Source organism: Peromyscus leucopus, chromosome 6 (assembly GCF_004664715.2).
Source record: "Peromyscus leucopus breed LL Stock chromosome 6, UCI_PerLeu_2.1, whole genome shotgun sequence".
NCBI classification, from domain to species: domain Eukaryota; kingdom Metazoa; phylum Chordata; class Mammalia; order Rodentia; family Cricetidae; genus Peromyscus; species Peromyscus leucopus.
This window is the reverse complement of record NC_051068.1, coordinates 33896843-33920960: the sequence shown is the minus strand read 5'-3', so window position 1 is coordinate 33920960 and position 24118 is coordinate 33896843. Positions and strand designations below refer to the sequence as shown.

At 39.9% G+C, this 24118-nt stretch overlaps 1 protein-coding gene across 5 annotated transcripts in view; it reads right to left on the bottom strand.

The window, feature by feature from the left end:
- The window catches only part of Trpc4 (transient receptor potential cation channel subfamily C member 4), a 176981-nt gene that overhangs the window by 7382 nt on the left and 145481 nt on the right, over positions 1–24118 (bottom strand). For all 5 annotated transcript variants that reach the window (XM_028873358.2, XM_028873357.2, XM_028873360.2 and 2 more), the window contains 3 exons: positions 22744–23057; positions 15295–15490; positions 12206–12400 (listed from right to left, as the gene is read on the bottom strand). In XM_028873358.2, the coding sequence (XP_028729191.1) occupies positions 12206–12400; positions 15295–15490; positions 22744–23057 (705 nt within the window). The remainder of the gene's footprint in view (positions 1–12205; positions 12401–15294; positions 15491–22743; positions 23058–24118) is intronic.

Below are 24118 nucleotides of genomic sequence, written 5' to 3'. Positions count from 1 at the left end.
GGGAGAATCGTTAAGCAGGAGTGAGGTTTCGGACTGAACACGGGGCATCTCGAGATTTTGACAAGTCAAGAGACACAGGTGTTCCTGAAAACTGGAACAGGATTAACAAATACGCCTGGTGCTAGAAAGTGAGAGGGAATTGGGCAAGTCAGTCTGGGCTCTTCATGAGAACCTTCTATAGCACAGTCCAGTCAGTGGCTCTTAGTGGCTAGGTTTTTAGTTACCCAAGTGCCACGGGAAGGAACTGTGACTTATTTGACTGTTGTCTGGCATCGGGCAGGAAAGGACTTTGCAGCTGCTGGCCGTGGCCATAGGTCCTTGGTGTTCTTGGTCTGGAAGCTGGGTCACTCATGATCTCTGCGTGCAGCTTCTCACGGTGTCTGTGTCTGTGATTGAAGCCCTTACGGCCTCAGCCTGAATACAACTACAGTGAGCTCACATTCTGGGGGATGGGGGCTTCGGGTTTCTCATTTAAAAATTGGAGGTGAAGAGAGCAGGGTACTTAAACTTACGTATACTCTCTGCAACATACATCAAATTGTTACCAATTAGCAATATCGTTAAAGGTCATAACAGAAGTAGCATCTTGGTATTGGTAACCTTTCTAGTGGGTAAAGATCTGCTGACTTTCAAAGGCCTTTTATCATCTTCAGGGAAGGGACTGTATCATAACTGTCACTGAAACAGGCCAAAATTGGACAGCGATGGAGGTGTTTATGGCAATAATGTAATCAGGGGTATTTGATTTAAAGGCACTAAGAGAAAAGGGAGAATCGGATTTCTGCAAACTTTTGCAGTGTTGAAAGTTGCATTTTGTAACTTTTACTTTTAATTAGATTGGTTGTCAATTCTGCCTGACAGGAAAGTGGGCCAAGATCAAGGACTCTGTTTAGCGTTTGTCTAGGGAGAGTATTTGGGAAGACAAGCACATGATGTTGTCATTCTCTTGGTCAGTTATACCGTGTATATGTAGCTAGATTACATGCGGAATATTTCCTGACAGGATGGCATTCAAGACAGAGGTTGAAGGTATACCTTCATGCCACCTCTGTATAAACCACGGACTGCAGGCTCCACATGCTGCGCTAGGCCTGACCGTGGCATTTGAGTCATAGAACTGGTGGAAAACAAACAAGGAAGTAAAGAGAAGCTTTGACTGTTGCAAGGGAAGCTGGGATTGCAACCGCTGTGGCAGGCTCTCTCAAGCTGAGAGAGGCTGGCAGCGGGAGGGGCTCTGGGGAAAGCAGTGGAACATTTGCTGGCTTTTTAAACTTCTATTCTTTCCAGGTCTACTGTGTGGAAGGTCAGGCTCTCTGCAAAGAGCTGCTTCCCTGCAGTCGGCTTTCAGGGTCATTTTCTTTCATTTCCACTATGGTTTCTGTCTGTCACTTGAGTTTCCGGCCCATGAATTATGCCGTTTAGTCTTTCCTCTGCTCAGTGAATCCCTTTAAGGATGCAACCTGCTGTGTTGGCAAGAGGCCAATGCAGGACAGGATTTTTACTCCAAAAATCGCACTTTGACTCTGAGATGGATTGACTTAGTGTCCTCCACAATACACTTTCTCATGCAGTTGAGAATTCTTCTTAGTAAACACACTTTCTACGTGTCTAAAATAAAGATGTAGGATTCCTGGGTATCATATTGTCAGACCAAGTACTCGGGACCTCATTCCTGAAGTTCCAGGAGTACCAAGCACTTCCCATACCACCTCCCATTTGAAAAAGTAAGTTGAGTACAAACTCCTTCCTAGCAAATCTTACAGCAGTAACTCAGGGACACCTGGGTTTTCATGGATGGCTGCTTTCTTTTCTGTAAGATCTGCAGTCAAGCCTACTGAGAGTGCTGAAGCTTGAACTGTACATTTTGACAAATTACCACTAAAGATGAAGTACAGGCGTTGACTACTAGCTTTCTTCTTTTAAAATGCTAGACGGGGCAAATGCACAGGCTCTAATTCTCTTGCACTGACTTAACTAATTATATTTCCGTGGTAATTGGTTAGACTTTCATAGCTCATCTACATCCCAGGACTGAGTGACACTCCATGGCCCTGAGACTATGCTTCATGTTTCACTATGCACTGAAGAGAAAATTATACAGTGAAAAATACAAAACTCAAGAAACGCCATGATTTCTCAAAGATCTGGCAGTTTGGGAGTTAGTATGTTGCTCTATTAAGTATTCCAGTTAGAAACCCACCCGGGTCTATGGCATTAAGAATGTTCTACTCTAATTAAACGCTTTGGGGAAGGTATTGCCTTAGCTGCCTTGGACTTTAATTAAATGTATTTGAACCTTTCCAGCAATAAGTACGGAGGTTGGTTTTTAGCTTAAAAAGCTGAGCTTGGTGCTAATGCTTTCTTTGAATAGGGTTTTCTCATTATAGTGTCAATCTTAGAAAAGAATTCTAAATGATTCTTGAAGCCTTAGTACCCATTAAGGCATTGGCAAAACATTTGAAAGGGGGCTGTAGAGACAGCTCAGTAGTTAAGATTACTTCATGCTCTTACAGAGGACCCAGGCTTGGTTCCCAGCACTCACATGACATCTCACAACCATCTGTAACTCTATGCCAGAGAATCTAACATCTTCTTCTGAGGCCCAAGAGGTCACAGACATAAAATAAAAAACATTCTCCGACGCACTATTTTTAATGTTATTATTTGACTAGGGTACTCTCCATAATTGGCCCTTGAGTGAGGTTTTCAGGAGCCACCTGTCGATAATCTGTTTACTTCCATCAAAAAAGTTTTGCTCAACAATAAAGCATTGCCACTTCATTTATGTCTTCTTGCACAAAACAGTCAAGTGAAAGGCTGATTTACCTGAAAATTATCAATCATCCATCAAAGAAGTCTGAGGTTAATACAAACTTGGCTACTGAATCACTATTGCCAAGAAACATGAACAAGATGAGATCAGCCATAATGGGCTCCTGGAGAGTGACCAGGGCAGCCACTCCCAAGAAAAGCTGCCGTTCTAGGCTCTTTCTGAGAATGTGCATAGCCTGAACAGCAGTGTAAATTCACACAACTAATGGATGACACGAATCTCTAAGTGAACCACAGTAGGAAAGTTAGAGAGAATGCCTTGAAGAATATAATCACCTCTGGCTGAATTTTCAATTTTCTGTTTCAAAAGCATGACATAAATGTACACACATTGCTGGTCAGAGCAGAAAGCAAGGCAGCCTGTTCAGACCTTTGAGACACAGTCAGCTGAGATCTCCAAAGGCTTCAGAGGAAAAAAATCAAAAGCTGAGTACATAACTTGGAAAACAATGATGTGTACTCTTCAGAATTTTCAGGGAGTGAGGGAAGGTGATGGGGAGCCAAGTGCATTGAGAAACAAAGGACCTATTTGTCCCCTGTCCCCCAACTCCCCTCCCCAAGAAGCTTTGTCCCTAAAGGATCCTGAGGAACTGGATAAAGTCACCAAGTTCTTTTTTAAAGAAAATGGAATTGGATGATCCCTAAGTTCTTTTGGAGGGTGATGCGAACATAGTTTAAGATTTGATTTGGTTTTGCAAAGCACATGTCACTGGTCCTTTAGTGTGGCCTTTTCATAATAAATGTGTGTATATGTGTAAACCTTTACTATCAAGTGTCTATGCAATGAACTGTCACAAGGCTAACCAAATATGAGTGACCTCACAGCAACACCAATGGCTTTTCACCTTTTTTCATCATTAAACTCTTCTAAAGTGTCACAACCATCTTTTTAAAAAAAATTAAACTACATCCATCTATTTGTGTGTGTTCATGTATGTGTGTGGACACACATGCCATGGCAGTATGGAGGTCAGAGGACAACGTTTAGAAGCTGGTTCTCTCCTTGCACCCCATGGGCCCAGGACTTCAGGCTACACAGAAAGCATCTTTCACCATTGAACCACCTTTCTGGGCCAGTTTCACAATAATCAATTTCTCTTCTTTTCTTTTATAGATAAGAGCATCTATACAAATTTTACATATATCTTATATGTATATATATGTATTATACACACAATATATATTACATATAACACACACACACACACACACACACACACACACACACACCGCAACTAAGACTTTACAAGCTAGACTATCATGTCTTTAGAGAGTAGAGAAAAAGTAAATCCCAACAGGGTTGAGTTGGGCTGGGACAAAGTTGATTCAAAACCCTGAATGGGAGAAGGCAAGAGCCACTTGGTGCTACAAAGAGAGAGGAAGAGGCAGGCATGACTCAGAATATTTGGTTTGGCATAAATTCTCAAGTCACTAAAGTACACACAATCCAAGGTTAGCAAAATGTATATTGCAAAGGAAAAAATGAATGGTTTGTGGTCGATTAGCTTAAATCAACTTCCTGTGCATCAGATTAGAGCCAAAGATGCAAATTTAAAAATGGAGACATCATAAGAATTTTGTGTTTTGAGAACAGTAATCTGTAGACAAAAAACAAAAAAACAAAACAAAAAAACAAACCCCAAATACTCTGTAACTCAAATCATTAAGGTCTCACTTTCAAAAATGGGAATTGTTCCTTTAATAGAAAACTGAATTTCATATGTAGCCATGCATCATCTGTGGCCATGCATCTATGGCCATGTGTCTGTGACTATGGATGTCTGGACATGCATCTATGGCTGTGCATCTGTGGCCCTGAGCGAACTAAGCTTTTCTGACTTCAAAAGCAATTCAGGGTTTGTGCTCCTCAGTGCTCAGATGGGAGGAAGCCCAAATAAACTTCAAGACCCTCCTTGCATCTAAGAACTGGAGGTGCCATAGACTAAAGACTGCCAATGAGAGGCTTGAGAGAGCAGGGAAGCAGTTCTTAGAGTGGTCCTCCAGCCTTTGTATGGTCAGAACAAGAGGATGTAGTATTAAAGAGAAGTGTGGTAGGTGGCAAGTTTCCCAAGCACCTTACAACCCAAGATTTCCTCATCTTTGCCTAAAACTGAGTTGGCAATGTACTAAGGGGCATCTCTGTTAATTCCAGGCCAGCCTGGGCTACATAATGAGATCCTGCCTCAAAAAAAAATTCTCAAAAAAATCTTAAGACTAAAATACAGTAAATAGATTTTGATCTAGAAGGGAGTAAGCTGGATATCTGCATCCCAGAAACCATTTTGCACATACTTGGTGGAGAATGACAGTTACTGCATGCATTGTTTGTATAACATCTTATGTATGACTGCATTAGAATATTGACTAATTTGTTTAACAAACGTTATTGTAATGTCTTCAGTGCTATATTTTTCCCAAAGATGCCTTCAAGGATGAGGGCCATACCTTTGTACTTCCTTCTCTGCCTCAAATTCTAGCTGAGTTACTGGCCTGTGACACAACATATCATTATTGCTTACTGAGCCCCATAAGATTTATTCTGTTCAATTAATTTATTCTGTAATGTTTTAAAAATGATTTGAAAAATGATTTAACATGGCTTCGTGGAAAAATCAAATATTTGGAGTAAAAGAATGTCACTCTTTTCTAAGGTCACTGATAGAGACGACAAGTTACTAGGAGGTCTTCTATAATATTTTCCTAATCCAGCTGTGATTTGTAAGGTCAATATATTCTCCAACTATGATTCCTCAAGCTCAGAGGTCATAGTATATAGGAGCAAACATAACCACTCCCCCGAGCAGTAACTCTCCTGTGCCAGTAAATTTCTCTTTAGAACAGAACTAATACTGGGTCGAAGGAACAATCCATGACACTCAAAGTAGGAGAGAGCCCATGAGAGTCAATCACAAAGCCTTGTGAATGTCAAGCTAAGGGCAAGAAGGAAGAATATAACTCAAGCCCTGGTTCCAGTTTCACAGCCTCTACACACTTGCCCTGGTGAGTTCCACCTAAACTAAACTCATCCATGCTATCTCCATATTCCCAAGGCCAGCTCAAGATACACAGTTCCCACACTGGCCCAACCTGTCACAGGAGGACTCTCAGATCAGACACATGAAGAAGTCCACATGCCCAGATCACAAAGTTTAAAAAAAAAAAAAAAACACAATAGGAAAGGCCAAGACACTATGTCCCCACCTCCAACCAAGGACTCCTATAGAAACGGTCTCCAATGAGAATGACCTGGATGAATCCCAGAACACAGATTTACAAGAACAACCATAAGCTCCAAAGAGCTCAAAACATTTTAAAAAGACAAGAACGAACACCCCAATGAACTCAAGGAAGACAGCAATAAATGCCTGAGTGAAGTTCAAGAAAACACAGACATACAGCTGAATGAAATGACAAAGTCAATTGAGAATTTAAAAACCCACTTCAGTAAATAGATAGAAATATGGAAGAGAATTCAAGCAGAAATGAAACTGGAACTGAAAAGCACAACAGAACGTCTTTCAGAATATCAGGACCCGTGGTGGTTTGAGGAGTATCGGTGCCATAAATTCACATATTTAAATGCTGGATTGTTAGGAAGTGGCGCTACTTGATAGGGATTAGAAGATGTGGCCTTGTTGGAGTAGGTGTGGTGTTTTTGGAGGAAGTGTATTGAGATTAATCCATGGAGTTTATTTAATGATCAAAGGAATTTATTTGGGGATAAACTCACAACCGTGGGAGATTTATCATAGGGTCCGGGAACACTGAGCTATGTCCTACACTGAACGGCTTGGTCCAAGATCTCAGCATCCAAAACCATGAGATAGTCAAGAGGGGGAGGTGTATGTACATCCTGTGTCTTAAGGGTCCCTGGTGGCCACGCCCCAGAGGCCGGTACCTCAAGGTCATAGGCAGGTGTAACAGCCACGGCTGCCTCACTAGGGGCAGTGCTTCAAGGCATGGCTCACACAGCCACCCACTACAGAAGTATGTCAGTGGGGGTGGGCTTTGGGGTTTCAGAAGCCCACGCCAGGCCCAGGGGCTGTCTCTCTCTCTCCCTGTGACCCACATGTAGAACTCTTGAGCTCTCCCCAGCACCAGGTCTGCCTGCCATGATGACAATGGACCAAACCTCAGAAACTGCAAACAACTCTGAGTTAAATGCTTTTCTTTCTGAGAGCTGCTGTGGTCCTGGTGTTTCTTAAGAGCAATAGAACACCGACTAAGACAGGACCCGAGGAAAAAGTGGAAGAATTGGACCACTCAAGCAAAGAATATGAAAAGTTTTTAAAACACATGAAAGAAACATGTATAAAACTTGGGATGCTATGAAAGACAAAATATTCTAATTATAGGCATAGATGAAAGAAGGGAACCATGGATTAACGGTATAAACCAGATCTTCCACAAGATCAAAGAAGAAAACATGCACAAATTAAGGAAAGACATACCCATGCAAGAACACACAAAAAGCATACAGAACACCGAATAGAAAGGAGCAGAAAAAACAGTAACTCCCATGTGTTATTATAGCTAAAGCATTAAATATACATAAGAAAGAGAAATGGCTGAAAGCTACAAGAGAAAAATTGTAAGTCATATAAAAGAGAACCCATCAGAATAACAGTTGATTTCTCAATGGAAACTTTAAAAGCCAGAACAGTCTGGAGCATTGGATATCAAGTTCCAAAAGACCACAGATGTCAATCGAGACTACTGTACCCAGAAAAATTACCCGTTGTAGTTGAAAGAGAAAAAAATAACTTCCCAGGACACAATAGGCAAAAAAAAAAAAAAAAAAAAAAAAAAAAAAAAAATCCATGTCCACAAACTCAGCCCTACAGAGAACACGAGTGGTAAAACTGAACTGAAGAGAAGAATGAACATAGCCAAGAGAGTGTAGAAAGAAACAAGTGAAGACATAATTACTAAAATGCAAAATAAGACTTTGAACACAAACAGCAAAAACTCAAAATAACAGCTTGATATCAATTCACACTTTTTTTTTTTTTTTTTTTTTTTTTTTTTTTTTTTTTGGTTTTTTCGAGACAGGGTTTCTCCGTGTAGCTTTGCGCCTTTCCTGGAACTCACTTGGTAGCCCAGGCTGGCCTCGAACTCACAGAGATCTGCCTGCCTCTGCCTCCCGAGTGCTGGGATTAAAGGCGTGCGCCACCACTGCCCGGCTCAATTCACACTTTTAAATAACAGCTTTAAAGAAAAATGACCTCAACTTCCTAATCAGAAGACTCAGGTTAATAGAATGGATTAAGGAAAACAATTTGGGAGTTGGGAGCAGAGAGATGGCTAAGCCTTTAAGAGCACCCGCTGCTCTCCCATAAGACCAGAGTTGGGTTCAGTCAAGTGGCTCACAACTCTGTGTGATTCCAACTTCAGGGGATCTGGTATCTCTGGGCTCCGCAATCACCTGCACTCATCTGCATATACCTGCATGGAATACAGGTATCATCATCACCATTACCATCATCATCATCATCAATTTCCTCTTCTTTATGTTTCCTACAAGAAACTCATTTTGTCTTCTTTAACATGAAAAAAATATTCCAAGGAAATGGAATCAGGAAGCAAACAGGCATTGTTATTCTAATATTTGAAAATATATATCAAATTTTAAGAGATAATGAAGAGAATTTCATTCCAAACAAAATAATGATTAATCAAAATGATATTATAATTCTAAACAATTATGTAGCAAACTGTGGTGCATGGAATTTCATAAAAAAATATTACTGGACTTCATGATGCAGATAAACCCCAATTCAGTAATAGGTTATTTCAATACTCCTCTTTCTCCACTGGCCAGGTCATCTTGACAGAAGAAAAACAGAGAACTTAGAATTAAATGACTTCACAAATCAAATGGACTTAACAGTTATCTACAGAATATTTGTCCTAAACACAAACAAATATATGTTCTACTCTGCAGTCCATGGAAGCAACTCTAAATTAGACTACATCCTGGGACACAAAACACCTATTATAAGTTTCTGAAAAATTAAAATCATTCCATGTAAACCCTCTGTTCACAATGCAATGAAGCTTAAAATCAACATAAAATAAATCTCTAGAAAATACATCAACTCATGGAGATTTAACAACATATTACTGAATAATACATGGGCGAAAGAAGAAATATAATGTTCCCAAAATGAAATGAAAACATAATAAAACCTCTGAGACATGTTAAAAGTACTCCTAAGAGGGAAATTTATAGCTCTAAGAAAGACAGAAAGAACACAAATAAATTACTTAAAAATAAAACTCAAGAATTTGAACAAACCAAACTCAAATCCAGTAGGTAGGAAAAAGTACTAAAAATCAGAGCAGAAATTAATCAATAGATTTATTGATTCTTTGTATTGTTTTGCTTCTTAAATCTTTTTAGGAGCTGGTTCTTTGAGATTTGTTAAACAATATTGACAGACTCTTGACCCAATTAACCAAAAGAAAACAAACAAACAAATAAAGAAATCAACAGTGAAACATCAAAATAGGCAGTGAATTCAGAATATTATTATTATTATTATTATTATTATTATTATTTTGATTTTTCGAGACAGGGTTTCTCTGTGTAGCTTTGCGCCTTTCCTGGGACTCACTTGGTAGCCCAGGCTGGCCTCGAACTCACAGAGATCCGCCTGCCTCTGCCTCCCGAGTGCTGGGATTAAAGGCGTGCGCCACCACAGCCCGGCCAGAATGTTATTAAGTGAATACTTTTGAAACCTATATTCTATTATTACTCAGCCTTTAAAAAAATGAAATCATGAAATTTTCAGTTAAATGGACAGAACTAGAAAACATCATTCTGAGTGAGGTAACCCAGGCCCAGAAAGACAAATCTAGTATGTATTCACTTATATGTGGATATTAGCCGCTAAGTCAATAATAACCAAGCTATAACCCATAGTATCACAGAGGTTAGGTATAGAGGAAAGGACTAGGGGGTCAGATAGATCTCATTAGGATAAGGAAATAAAATAGTTATGGATAGGTGGGGACTGGAAAGAGAGAATCAAGTAGGGAGGGGGAAGGGGGACGAGAGAGAGAATATTGGGAGAAACAGCTAAAATTAAGAGCCATTTGATGGGTAGTATGAAAACTTAATATGGCAGAAGCTTATATATATATATATATATAATATTAATAGAATATATTAATATAATAAATATCTTTATATATGAAGACATTCTAAATGAAATTGCCAAATAATGGGAGAAGTCATAGATAGCCCCAACTAGCCATCTCTTGTCACTAAACAACACTTCTATTGGGTTTCATCTAATCAAGTTGTTGGCCAGAGGCATCACACGGAAACCTTAAACAACCCAGGCTGTTGTCAAGACTATAGGTTGCTCTCCACAAACTAACAGCAAGGTCCTATTCCTGAAGACAACACCCACACAGCTCACTGAATATGGATAAGTTGAGCTGGAGTCTACATAGAGCCTTCACTATGTTCTATCACCTTTGGTACAGGAAGGTACTCTGCATGCTACCAAAAGAGAAATATAATCAAAAAGCCAGCCACAGACCAGTTGATCTACAATGCTGTCCTGCCTGCAAGACATGTTAGTGCAATGGTAGCACAAAGCTTGTGGAAGTAACCAACCAATAACTGATTTCACCTGAAGTCCACTCCATGAGATGGAATTCACACTCAACAGTGCTTGGGTGACCACGGACCTGAGACTAGATATCCCAGGGACCTAGGATAAAACCAAATACTACTGTTCTTTACAAAAAGAAAAAAAAAGCTACCAATGAAATGACTCCTAATAATATTCTGCTATACTTGATGATGAGATGAGAGACTTGCTCAACCATCAATAGAGATGTTTCTTCCTGTAACAGCTAGGGACAAATACAGAGACCCATAGCCAGGCATTATGCAGAGAGTGAGATACCTTGGAACTCTCAGCCCTAAACAGAATGTCTCCATCAAATCCTTCCCCTTGGGCTCGGGTAATCCGGCAGAAGAGGAGGCAGAAAAAAAAAAATCTAAGAACCAAAGGGAATGGAAGACACCAGGAGAACAAGACCCTCTAAATCAACACGATCAAAGCTCCTGTGAACTCACAGAGACTGAGGCAGCATGCACAGAGCCTGTATGAATCTTCAGCACCTACTTTGGGTATACAATATAGCTTTCAGTTCAGTGTTTCTATGGGATTCCTGAGTGAGCAAATAAGTGGGTATCTGTTTCTTGTGCCTTTTCTTGGGTTCCTTTCTCTCTCTCTCTCTTCAATACTAATGTGTTGTTTTTGTTTTATCTTATTACACTTTATTTTTTAAAAATGCTATAAGTGTTTTTAATAAAGTTAGAAAATCTAAAAGAAAAGAGTAAATTTCTAGGTTCTTCAAACCACCAAAGTTAAACCAAGAAGATAATTTCAACTTAAATAGAACATAACACATAAAGAGATCATAACAGCAATAAAAAGCCTTCCAGGTTAAAAAAAAAAAGCCCAGGTCCAGATGGATTCACAGCAGAATTCGACCAGACTCTCAAAAGAAGATCTACAAGAGGTACTTCTTAAATCATCCAAAAATTAAAAACAGAAACTACACTTCCAAACTTGCATTATTCTGATCTCAACACCAGGTAAAGACACAACAAGAAAGAAAACTACAGGCCAATATCCCAATGAACACATATGGAAAGGTTCTAGAAAGATATTTTCATGCCAAATTCAGGCATTTATCAAAAAGATCATTCACCATGATCAAGCTCTCTTTATCCTGGATATATGGGGAAGGCAGAACATATGTAAATCAATAAATGTAAGAAATTCAATAAATGTCTAAAAAATGTTCACATGATCATCTCAATAGATGCAGAAAATGCCTTTGACAAATGTCCCAGAGCAGTAGGACTGGAGGGAACAGATCTCAGTGTGATAAAGGCAATGTAATCCTCAGTGATGGATCCAATGTTGGACACCAGGACTTGAACTCTAAAGCATGCATCATTCCTCACAGACTCTGCAGTTCAGAGGGAGAAAGCCAGACATTAGCTATGCCACAGATAAGTTGTTGTTGCAATTGCAGAAGAGCTAGAAATCAGCGTACAAGAGCTGGCTGTGTCCCTATGCCTAGGCTAACAGAATGAGGAGGCCTCTTTAAGAGAGTTGATCCCATTAAGGCAGGAGTGATATCTTTCATCCAGGAAATGGGCTTGTGAAGGGTCCCTAGCTACTCTGACAGGGCATTAAACATGAGTGATGTACAGTTAAAGTTCACTGTGTCCAATCAGCAAGAACAGAAAGTCATAAGATCTGTCTATGTTCAGTAATGATTCCACTCTAGTCAAACAACTCATGATTGATAATGTGATACTAATAGGATGTGTCCTTACCCCAATTGTTCCAAAGCTTTCTGGCTTCCTTCTCATCTTTTTCTTGCACAGGTGTGTCCATATCCACTTGACCAGGTACCACAGGGATTTGGGGCTTGGGATGACATTGAAAGGCGTAGGCAGGGTACCCCCTTCTTCAAAGTAGCTCATCCAAAGCTTTGTTCTGGCAAATTTCCATTCTATATCTGCATGGTCCTGAACAAGAGAACATGACAACTGCAGACAGGTTCTCTAATTAACAAGGTAAGATAAACCTCACAGATGGAGTCTCAGCCTGACACAGAGTGGTTGTTGGAACATTAATTAGATGGCTTATAAACACACCGCTAACTCTCAGAGATGGCAGCTTACCCAGTACGGACTCACGTCACTGTCACTCCGTTCATTCTTCCTTCTTCAGGGAACCGGGGATCTACAGTTGTGTGTTACAGAGGCTGTGGTGATTATTTATGCCTGGGAGGCAATGCTGCAGTTCTGTCTCTAAAGACTGCACGGCTTAGTTTCATTAGGTGCTAGCCAGGGGCATGGCTTTGCATCTTAGCCTAGGCCTTGCACACTGCTCAGATGAATGCCACCTGCATAGATGCTCACAGACGAGCTTCGGTGCTGCAGGGGATGTCTTAGTGGATGTGTTTCCACATGGATAACTCTCTCTCACCTTCAGACAATAGATGCAAATTTACAGAGAAATCCCACCAACACACAATGCAGCACAGTGCCTCCATCACAGCACTGAGTCTTGGTGCAATTGCACAGGAGCTATTAATCAGGATATTTGTGTCCCAGGATGGTGGCCAAATATCATCTGCTAGTCCAGCACAATCCTGAGACCACATGCATCATAAACCATTGCTCAGTTGAAGTTACACACCTCAAGAAAACCTGGAACAGTACTCTCTCTTTTTAATATTGAAATTATTCACTCCTTTCTTTTGTCCCTTAAAAGTCCCTTAGAAGTCAAGTATATGAACAATGTACAGTAGATATATAAGAAATTTGTGAGCAATGTAAAAGTATGAGAAGGCTTTAGTTATAGCTTGTGTTACCGATTCAGCTCAGCAACTGTTAACTTCCTACATTTCTATGATTTACCCTATAGCTCTGAGGTGTGGTGAGCAGGAACCAAAAAGAAATTCTGAGTCTGTCCTGAGATTCTGGGAGACACAAGAGTTAGATTCTTGACATGCAAACACCCCAAGGAGCTTCCTTCAGAGGACACTGAGGGGTCACTATCTCTGTCCTGATGCCTGCCTGTCTTACAACAATTTCAGCATTTGGGCTAAATAAAAAGGGAGATTTGAGGTTTGTTTTCTATTCATTGCCTAGAAAAACAAAATACACACATGCATGCACACACACACACACACACACACACACAAAGTGGTGAGACAGTGTCATGCTACTCGAATAATGTTTTCTTCTGGACAAAGCTGGGGCATCTAATGTTTCATAGGAGCCCAAATGTTGGCAGTGTCTTTGTCCTTAGTTTGATAGTGATGGCTCTCTCTCTCTCTCTCTCTCTCTCTCTCTCTCTCTCTCTCTCTCTCTCTCTCTCTCTCTCTCTTTCTCTCTCTCTCTTCTCTTGCTCTGGATATATGTGGAATCTATCTATAAAAACTTCAGGCTCTTGGATGTTACCTGAAGTTCTGTATAACCACAAATTCTGATGTTCATGTCCAGATTGCTAGAGCTAGAGGAATTCTTACACATAGTCTATGAACCAGTAACACAGATGCTGTATTCTAATGCCTTGCACAATTTTTTCTTCAGCGATGGGCATGAGAAAAATTTACCTCTGTGAAGAAAACTGAACTAAAATTCAGAGTGCTGGTCAACAATAATCACAGTAACAGTTCTGCTAAGAATTCAAGGACAGGACACCATTGCTATTGCGTGTGACAAAATGGACAACCTGTACTATATGCTGTATGCTAAGGTGTTCTGTGCTAAGGTGTGACTAGGGAAGACTTCACACGCATGTTCTGTGCCATGGTGAGTTTCAGTTTGTTCCTGTAGCTGCTCTCTGTAGGCTTAGATTCCTAATTAATAAGTTCAAGTGGATACAGTATTCCATCTCAGATGCTGTAGTGTTTCTCTAACAGTCCTTGGTAGCAAGGCATTCATTTACTCAATCATAGTCAGTCAGTTGAAAGACATGTTGGTTGATGATTTTGTGCTTTTTGACACAGCATCTCATGTTTTAGCCCAGGATGGTCTGGAAGTTACTATGTAGCTCAGGTTAGCTTTGAATTCAAAACTACCCGCCTCAGCCTTCCCGATGCTGGGATTACAGATGTAAGCATCTGTGCCTAGGCAGAAATTTTTGAAATTTTGAGTAAATAAATGATGCTATGTTGTTTGCAAGCCAGAATTTTAAATAATATATATTGCGCCACAAATTTGTCTGGAGAACTCAAGGTCATTTCTATATTTGTTGCTTTGACTAAGCTTTCAAAATTTTTATTTCATGTGTATGGATATTTTGCCTGTATGTCTATCTGTGCACCACATGTGTGCCAGATGCCAGCTGAGACCAAAAGAGGGTGTTGGATCCCCTGAGACTGCTGATGGCTCCATGTGGGTGCTGGGAATTGAACCTGGGACCTCTAGAAGAGCAGCAAGGGTTCTTAACTGCTGGACCATCTCTCCAGACCCTATTTTTCTATACTTTAAGAAACTGAGCATCTATGGCTTTCCCTTTACCAGATTTATCTCTGGGATTTCTTTTCAACTTTCCAGCCTGGCATGAGTTTGTTTCTACTGAGTTAGCAGACTCCAGGGAGAGACACAGAGCATGTTGGGCTGCACAGAGATGAGCGACCTCTTTCTACACTGTTTCACGGTGTGGCTCCCTGGCAATACAGGCTGACTTAATTTTCCAAGTTACTCTGTGTACAAAATAGAATAATAGGCACCCACTCATGCTACACTGCTGTTTATATACCGTCACAATTAACCACTTACTATTCTGATCTCTCTCGTTAATAGCAAACTATAAACTTTATTTACTATGATGATAAGATAGAACACAGCTGTGAACAACACTCCTCAGAAAGAATATTGAATTAAAAGTAACATTGTCAACTTACGGCAATTAGTTGGTAAGAATTATTCATCATAGCAATTAACATATTCAGTAGGACAACCAGAGAGATGACATTATATGTCCCGAACATGGTGGCCCCAACAAACTCGGTGAACTCATGCTGGGCTTTGACATTGGTAACATATAAATTGATGAGTCCAAATATTGACCAAAACAGGGATTGTAGAGTTTCAAATAACCTGGAATAAAATGAAAGTAGTAATGTTATCTTATTTTACGTATGCTGTTAATTTCAAGCAAAAATTACAAAATTGAACTTAATAAAACAGTTTAAATTATTTTTATCCAACTGATACAAAATTATACTTGTTTTTCTTATTTATTTTATTATCCAAAGAGCATTGAAAACCACACTTTGTTTGTTGGAGAAAGTGGGTAAAGGATTCAGATCCTGGAAAAACATGATTGCTGAGTTAAGAATAGATTTTTTTATTTCTCAAATGGTTGAGGAAAAATAAAGGGATCACAATATCTATTTGTGCCACACATAAGTTATGTAAAGTTTGTATCTTAACATCTATAAATCAAACTTTATGAGACAGTCACCCTTGCTTGTTTCTGTGCTGTCCATGGTTTGTTTTGTGCTGTTCATGTTGGCAGAAATAAACAATTGCATCAGAGAACAATTGACACATGGTGTCTCAACGTATTTACTATGGGTTCCTGTTCACAGAAAGCTTGATGATTCCCGTCCTCAGTGGCTGAATCTTTAATCCTAAAGCTTACTACTCCATAAAAGTCAGTCATGCTTTTTCTCTGCTTTGCTTTTAGTTATGGAAGGATTAAAACAAATTAGATTTTTTTAGATTTTTGCATTTGTAATTGGAGCTGCACATAGTGTACTGCCCCAGAAAGCAAATAGTCTCAGAATGTTTAGACACTATAGTTTTTTTTTTTTAATTTTAAGGACCATTTTACTCACTCAAGGTAATAAGTGAATTTCCTTTATTTAAACATGAGAAAACATAATAATCTTACAATCACCTGAGTCAAATTAAGAAATGTTTGTTTCAATGTATCATGTAACACAATAATATGATGTGTAGTAAGATGATGGTAGAGCTTCTAGACTTTTAGAAATGATTAAAATAAGACTATGTTTACATTATATTAGAAAGATAAAGGCAAAAACCTTTGGGAAACTGGCATGGAGAGTGAGAAGGTGGGATTTCAGTCTTTAGAGAGGCTAGGACTAGACCAGAATCTCATTGGGAGAACAGGTCAATCACATCCCAGAATCATGGCTCCCTGAGCTCTCCTAAATTGCCTACCCAGTGCCTGAATGTTAGGTCTGTTAGGTCATCTATGGTCAAATGACACAAGAAGATACAATTCATATGAGGCCTGCAGCCTGGCCTAAGGAGAACATGACCAGACTTCCTCTCTGCAGGAAATGCCAAGTTGCCAGAGAGCCTGAAATGAGTTTAGGAGGCTCATTGGGAACAAGGTGTGTTGGAGGTTTGCCACAACATATACAGAGATGCAGAAACAAACAAACCACAGGACAATAGAAAGGAACACATGGGGAGACACTGGATCATACTGAGGCTGATGCAGAGGCAGCCCTACTGGCCCAGCTCTGTGTCAGCTCCCTATGTTTCCAAAGCTGGGCATATCCTTCTTGGCAGAGCATCTGAGGGCTGTGGGTCTGTGTGTTATCCTTACAGCAGAATGCCTGAAACAGATACAATTCATTTCTAGCCCCCATGATCAAAGAAGTCTAACTAAATATGTCCAAACTGCCACTTAGACCTTTATTTCCACAAATTTATTGCTTTTTGCCAATGTAAAGTTCATATTTTTAGTTGAAAAGCTGATTCTAGGAGATGAAATTTAATTTTATTTACATTTTATAGTAGTTAAATGCTGTGGCAGATAATTGTAACAAAGGTGCTGTTTTGAGCAAATTTTGTCTGAATGAAGGGTGTTGTATTATGTGATAAGGTGAAGATGTGTTCACATGGGAGAGCCCAGCTGTCAGGGAGACTGAAATGAATTCATTGACTCCAGAAAAGTTCATAAAAATGTTTTAATTTGGTTCAAGATTCTAATTTCTTAAGTTTTAGTAACTCTTAGGCATCCTTTGAATTTAATGTGAATTAACTGTGTCCTTTTTTTCCTCTTCAGTGATGACTCTTGATAGGAATATATAAATATAATTTAGACGGGTTTGTCCTGACATGAGTGAGCAATTCAGGAGAAGTTTCACATGATGTAGCTCAGATTTGATTCGGGAGATCAGGCACTTGCTCTGTAAGCCACTGCCTGGAGTCGGAATCCCTAGCACCCACACAAAAGCTGGGCAGTTGTGTCTGTTGCCCATAATCCCAGGCTTTAGGAGGTGGAGAAGGGATTCCTGGGGTTGAGAGCCATGCTAGCTAAATCATCTCAGTGAGAGATTCCACCTCACTGATGCAGAGAATTGTGGAGGAAGACACCAGACTTCAACTTCTGTCCCCCACATGCACATGCACACATGTGTATGTATCCACATACATACATACACACACACACATATACATACATACATACACACATACACACAGCATTCAGGAAAGAAAAGGAAAAGTTACATATTACATAGCACGTGTTATAAAATACATAAAATACTAACAAACAAATGACATTACAAATGTAATTATGGTTGTTTCCTCAAGCATTCTAATAAAAGCAGTCATGCAAATTAAAAGGCTGCCATGGTTGAAAGTCTCCATTTGCTTCTGTCTAAAAGAACTAGTTTCTCAGAGAACATTCATTAATCATTTAGCAAACATCTACAGACACTTAAAAATTAAGATTTAGCAAAATAAAATGCAAAATGAAACTTTGTGATCAACTATAGTGTTTTCTTTCCTTTGGCAGAATGACTCAGTGGTGAAATCACAGGACATTTCACCTAGCTAAAATATATTGGCCTCTCGGATGAACCACGAGCCTGGTACGCAGGTATCCCTCAAAGAGTTGTTTCTTCATTGGACTGTTATACAGGTTAATATTTCAAAGCCATTGCTTCCAGGAGTATTACTGAGTCTCAAATCCACCAGACCCACACTGTCCATAAATTTAGGAATCGTTAGCTGCATCACATCTCAGAAGGCCTTTATGTGGCTGATATTTTCTACATTGTGTGAGTGAAAAGAAGTGATTTTTTTTTATGAAATGCTTGTTAATTTCCCAAGGTAATGCCACAACCTAATTAACTCACATGACACAATATCTGTGTTGACGTCTAAACTGAAGACCCACTTTATATGGGTCAGAATTTTGCTTTTATCAAAATAACCATTTATTTATTCCCCCTTGAAGGTGTTTTTCAGCTGTTACATTTTGAATGATCCTGTTCCTTCTTGGCTTAACACAGCTAGAGACATGGAATAAATGAAAAAGGAATGTTTTCTGAGTTTGAGATTTCCTCTTGTCCTCTGAGACTAAAATTATGAACAAATTCATGCCAAAATGTAACTCAACATTTATGCTTGTTTCCAGTCCAAAAAGGTCATATTAAAATATGTAAAGTGTGACCTTAATTAACCAGTCTAGACATTGTGAATTGAGCTCCAATACACACAAATGAGCTTTGCTCAATCAGACAATGTCATAAGGCTCATGACCCCCACTTCATGGGCAAATCCTTTTGCTGGGGCAATACTTCTGAATAGAATTATTTCAAATCACCAAATAGATGAGAGTCTTTGAATGATGAGCAGTTTTTCACATGTCAATGAGAAAACTACAAAACATGAAGGGAACTGGGAGATGTATCCATTTGCTTGAGGAAAATGCAGTCTTAGCAGACCTATTTTGTGGAATATTACTTTAACTAGGCAGAGATGTGTTACATTTGTTTATGCTGCAGAGTATTACTTTAACTGTATAAAGGTGCGTTACATTTGTTTGTGCTGCATTTGTTTAATTATACAAAGATGTGTTGCATGTGTTTCACCTTGCCTGCCTGATTGGTTTAATAAAGAGCCGAACAGCCAATAGCTAGGCAGGAGAGAGCGAGAGAGATTGGTGGGGCTGGAAGGCAGAGAATAAATAGGAAGAGAAATCTAGGCTCGTGAAGAATGAGAGGAAGAAGACAGGAGAGAACAAGGGAGAAAAAGAAGAAGATGCCAAAGGCTAGCCAGGCAGCCACTAGCCCTCAGACACAGAGTAGGACACACAGAAAGAAAGGTAAAAACACTGATGAAGAGAAACAGGTTAAGTTATAAGAGCTAGCCAGAAACGAGCATAAGCTAAGGCTGAACATTCATAACTAATAATAAGTCTCCATGTCATGATGCAGGAGCATGTTGGTAGCCCCAAAGAAAAAGCCTGGTACAGACCTGAGTCACTGAGAGCCCACAGCAGATAGGCACCAGGGAATGTGTACTGGAAAAAGTATGTCCAAGAATAAAAGATTTGACAAGTGTGAAGGCAAAATAAGGGGCAATGGAATCAAAACATATATACTGGGGATTTACAATCAATTTGTCCGGAAAGGGTAAAATAACGTTAAGAACTTAAAAAATGGGAAAAGAGACAAAGGTCAGATCAGTGAAGGACTGAGAAGGTCCAGCAAGTTTAGGGGTGAGTCTGGTAAGAAATAGAAAACCATTGGGAACTGTGGATGGTGGAGCCTCTAATCTTGGTCTAGAAAGATCTTTCCCAAGGATGTAGACAGACAGACAGAACAAACTCAGTGACCAGAGGAAGTAAACTTGGGCCTGGGCAGTGAGCAAGGGAAGATATTGACAAGATAATGATACTCCGAGTGAGAAAGACCTGTGGAATGGAGGGGAGGAAGCACAGTACCAAACACTAGTTTTTATTTCACTGTGTGGGTGGATTATAGTTAACACTGGCCAGGAGAGTTGGGAATGAGGAAGGGGAAGTTGGGAAGGAGACTGGCAAGCTGCCCGTGCCTCAAGTTTTTCTTCGGGAGCCACACTGAGTATGGTGTAAGATGACGAACGGCCACCAGAACCAGTGACTACGATGCCCTACATTGTAAGCAGGAGCTAAATGAAGAATGACGGAGAGGTGAAGAAAGATGTTTATACAGGATGACACCGAGGCAAGGAAGGAGACAAGAGCGGGCGCTGTTATCAGACAGACAACTGCAGTCCAGGAGGGATGGGTAAGAAGTTCAGGAAATAAATGAGAAATGGCACTCTACCCAAAATAATACCGCTCAGGATTTGAGGGCCCGAGATAACAGCACAGGTGCTGCGCTAGGCATTTTCTGTGCATTGATCTTAATGTCATTCGGAGTATAGTCTCTGCAATCGTGGATAGTAAGGCGGTGAAAATTTTCTGTGGAAGAAAAACTGAAAGTGAAAGAAAGCAGCTATGAATTGTGGATAACAAGAGACACAAATGCCGCCACATGTCCCTTTTAGGATGACAGACATCTGTTACATCAGAGCAGAGTCAGCTAGGGATAAGCTTAAGCCTAACACAGCCTATTTAATAACATTCAGGGCTAGTTGTATCATTTAGCTTTTAATATCTTTGAGAAAAACATAATTGTCATTTGCAGGATAAAATAATTTAGATGAAACATCTGATCTTTGGGGGAGGGTGTCAAATGATTTGGTCCCACAATTTCTGAGATATGCAATTATATATTGCCTTTCAAGTCATGAAAGAAATTATGGGTAGACATAAACTAAAACTATACTTAAGTTGAAACATATGACATTTGTTTTTAGACTAAATCTATATCAGAAATTTACATTGTACATCTAACCATAATGTTTTTGATCTGATAATATAATTAATTACTTAATAATAAACCAGCATTAGGTACAAGGGGATGACTGGGAATTTTAGGGTATCATGACCAAGGACAGTGTGACAGTTACTGGTAGGGGAATCAGGCAGGTAAGAAGGATTGGGTGGTGAGTGAGATCTTTTCCATAACATTAGAAAGGATGAGGGAGGTAGGCGACTCCATTGTAGGTGCTGTGTAGAAGTTCCTTCAGGAATACAGCACATAGGAAGGACTGAGCAACGCACATGAGAGGAGGCCCAGCAAACAGCCTGTCATGAGATCTTATGAGAAAGCATCAAAAGTTTTAGGAGAGGTGACACTTGGGACAGGGCACTCTGTCATAAAACCACAGAGACAATCAGTCGCCAGACAATGTCCAGGAAGATTTTGAGAGGCACAGAGAAGGGTGGTAGGGTCAGGTCCTTGTGAATCTCTTGTCCTCATTGCCTTCAGCCAATTCACAAAGGGGAAAAAAAACCCACACATGGCCAGGAAATAAGGCTAACATTACAGCTGAGATACCATGTAAGGTCCTTGCAAACAAGGATGTCACTGAAGGAGGTTCCACCGCCTCCCTCAATCCCAAGGTCAGAAGACAGCCGAGGAGGAGGCCAAGTTCGGGCCAAGGAGTTAACCTGAGGATGACTGAGATGAGACATGGGTAATCAGGATCACATGGTTTCTTACGACTGCTAGTTTGTATCAAATCTAAAAGGCTGAGATTTAAATCCTCTGTGCACAAAAGCAGATGTTGGTTAATTAAAATGGAGTTTTAAATATCAGGATAAAAACAAACAGATGCAGGATTAAACCAACTAGAGCATTTTTAGCTGCGAGTGATTTAGGTTATGTGAAATGCCTTCTAGTTGGAAAACTACTGTCTCTTGTGCAGCGTGTATAATTCTATGAGGACCCGCGAACAAGGCTGGTTATTAAAGTTACAAAACAAGCATGTGTCAGCTGGGTTTGCTGTCTACAGAGAAGTCACCCAGCTTCTTAACCTGCTAACCTTCTGTTTCTCACAGTGGGAAGGAAATGGACACAGGCAGAAAAGCCCGTGGGCAGGTAGCAGGGCACACGAGTCTCTTATGAGTGCAGGCTGCCATCAATCCTGCTTATGAGAGTCACCAGAAGTCAACAATAGCTGTGTATAACCGCTCATCCTCATATAAGCTTACAGGAAATGTTACCTAGGTAGTTATAATGGACAGACTCGAGTGTCCATTTCAGATAATATTTACATGCTTATGTTTTTGCATACCACACTAAAAGTCAAAAGAAACATATGAAGGGCCATGTGGAAATGCAGAAGAGCACTTGCATTTTCCCAACAAGATTGATTGCACATGCATACTTATAAGACGTCAATAATACATAGGCTTCCTTTTTGAATTCTACAGTTTCAAACATGATATATAGCCTTTCCTTTTCATGAGGTCATTTAAAAGAAAAGACCATTTACTAAAACTTAAAATAAATGTACCCAGTATTTTTTTTCCTTAATGCCAGAAGTCTACATTTCTATTCAAAGCCATGTTAATTCCATTTCCTGCATTATTCATAGCTTTAATTCTCCATTTCCTTTGCAAACATGGGGTGGATTTTTCAAATTTGTGAAGGCATATACTCTTAACTCCGCCCAGCGTTACCAGGAGAAATGCCTCTCTGACTTACGTGGAAAACGCATTATTCTGCTTCTCACACCGTATGCCTTTGCAGCTTAACCCCTTTGTTTCTTCATAGTAGAAGTACAGTTGGTTTAGGCCGTTTGCAAATGCTAGCAGCACGAGGCAGTATATGAATAAGAATTTTAGGATGTCCAGGAGCATTCTTCCCAGAGATATCTGCAGAGGTCCCAGGTGAGAGTTTGCAGTGAAGAGTGAGATCAGGCGCAGGGAACTGAAGATGTTTGCAATAGCAAATAAAGCCTCTGCCACCAGGGTGGGGTGCCACATGTCCCATGATTCCCGTGGGTTCAGAGCACTGTACTGAGGAGACAGAAAGAAGGGGGAAGGTAAACACACACGCTGACAGAGTCAAGTTCGGTTCTGCAGGGCTCTTTCAGGTCCGCCACAGCCACTGTTTGAAGGTGTGTCCTTTGTGACGGCAGTAGTGAGAGCAGTGGTTCTCAACCTTCGAGTCACAATTTCACAGGTGTTGTCTCAGACCATCAGGAATCATGGATCTCTACATTACGATTCATAACAGTAGCAAAATCACAGTTATGAAGTAGCAAACAAAATCAATTTATGGTTGGGGGGGGTCTCCACAATATGAGGAACTGTATTAATGGGTCTCAGCATTAGGAAGGTTGAGAACCACTGAGCTACAAGATAAGCTATCCAAAGACAGAATTTCATCAATTTATAAGTCCTTATTTTTAATTTGTGTCTCTGTGTTAAAATCTTCACATGCTAATAATCAATTAGTTCTTGACTGCTACATTGTATTTTAAAATCTTGCAAAGAACATTGCTTATTCAACTGACCAGATTCAACTTTTAGACTGTTGCTTGAGTGACACTATAAAACAATCAAGTCTGAACAAGAATAAATGATTATTTATTTAATAATAGTCAATGCTCTTGAGTCCTAAACTATATACAGTACAAAAGGGGAAGTATGTTGATTAACGATGTAACACTTTTTAAAACTTCTTGAAATGTTCAATACTTAACACCATGTTCAGTGGGTGCTTAAGGAAGATGTTTGCCCATAATATAGTCATAGACTAGGACACAGACAGATACAACTAATCATAACAGAAACACTTAAGGGCATTAGCACGAAGTATTGTGGAAATAGGGGAGAAGAGATTAGAAACGGTAGAGTCTATATGTTGTCAAGGCTTTTAGAGTCTTAATATAGGGGAGAGGCTATGCCTTATTAGCAGTTTTGCATCAGTTGGAGGCAACCTGATTAGACACCATCATGACACTGTAACAGAGTGTATTTCTACTGAGAACATGACATACACAGAGCCCTTTAATGGGCGATCTTGGCTGTGACTGAAAGAATAATGGGAAATCCTCTAAAGCACAAGACTCTAG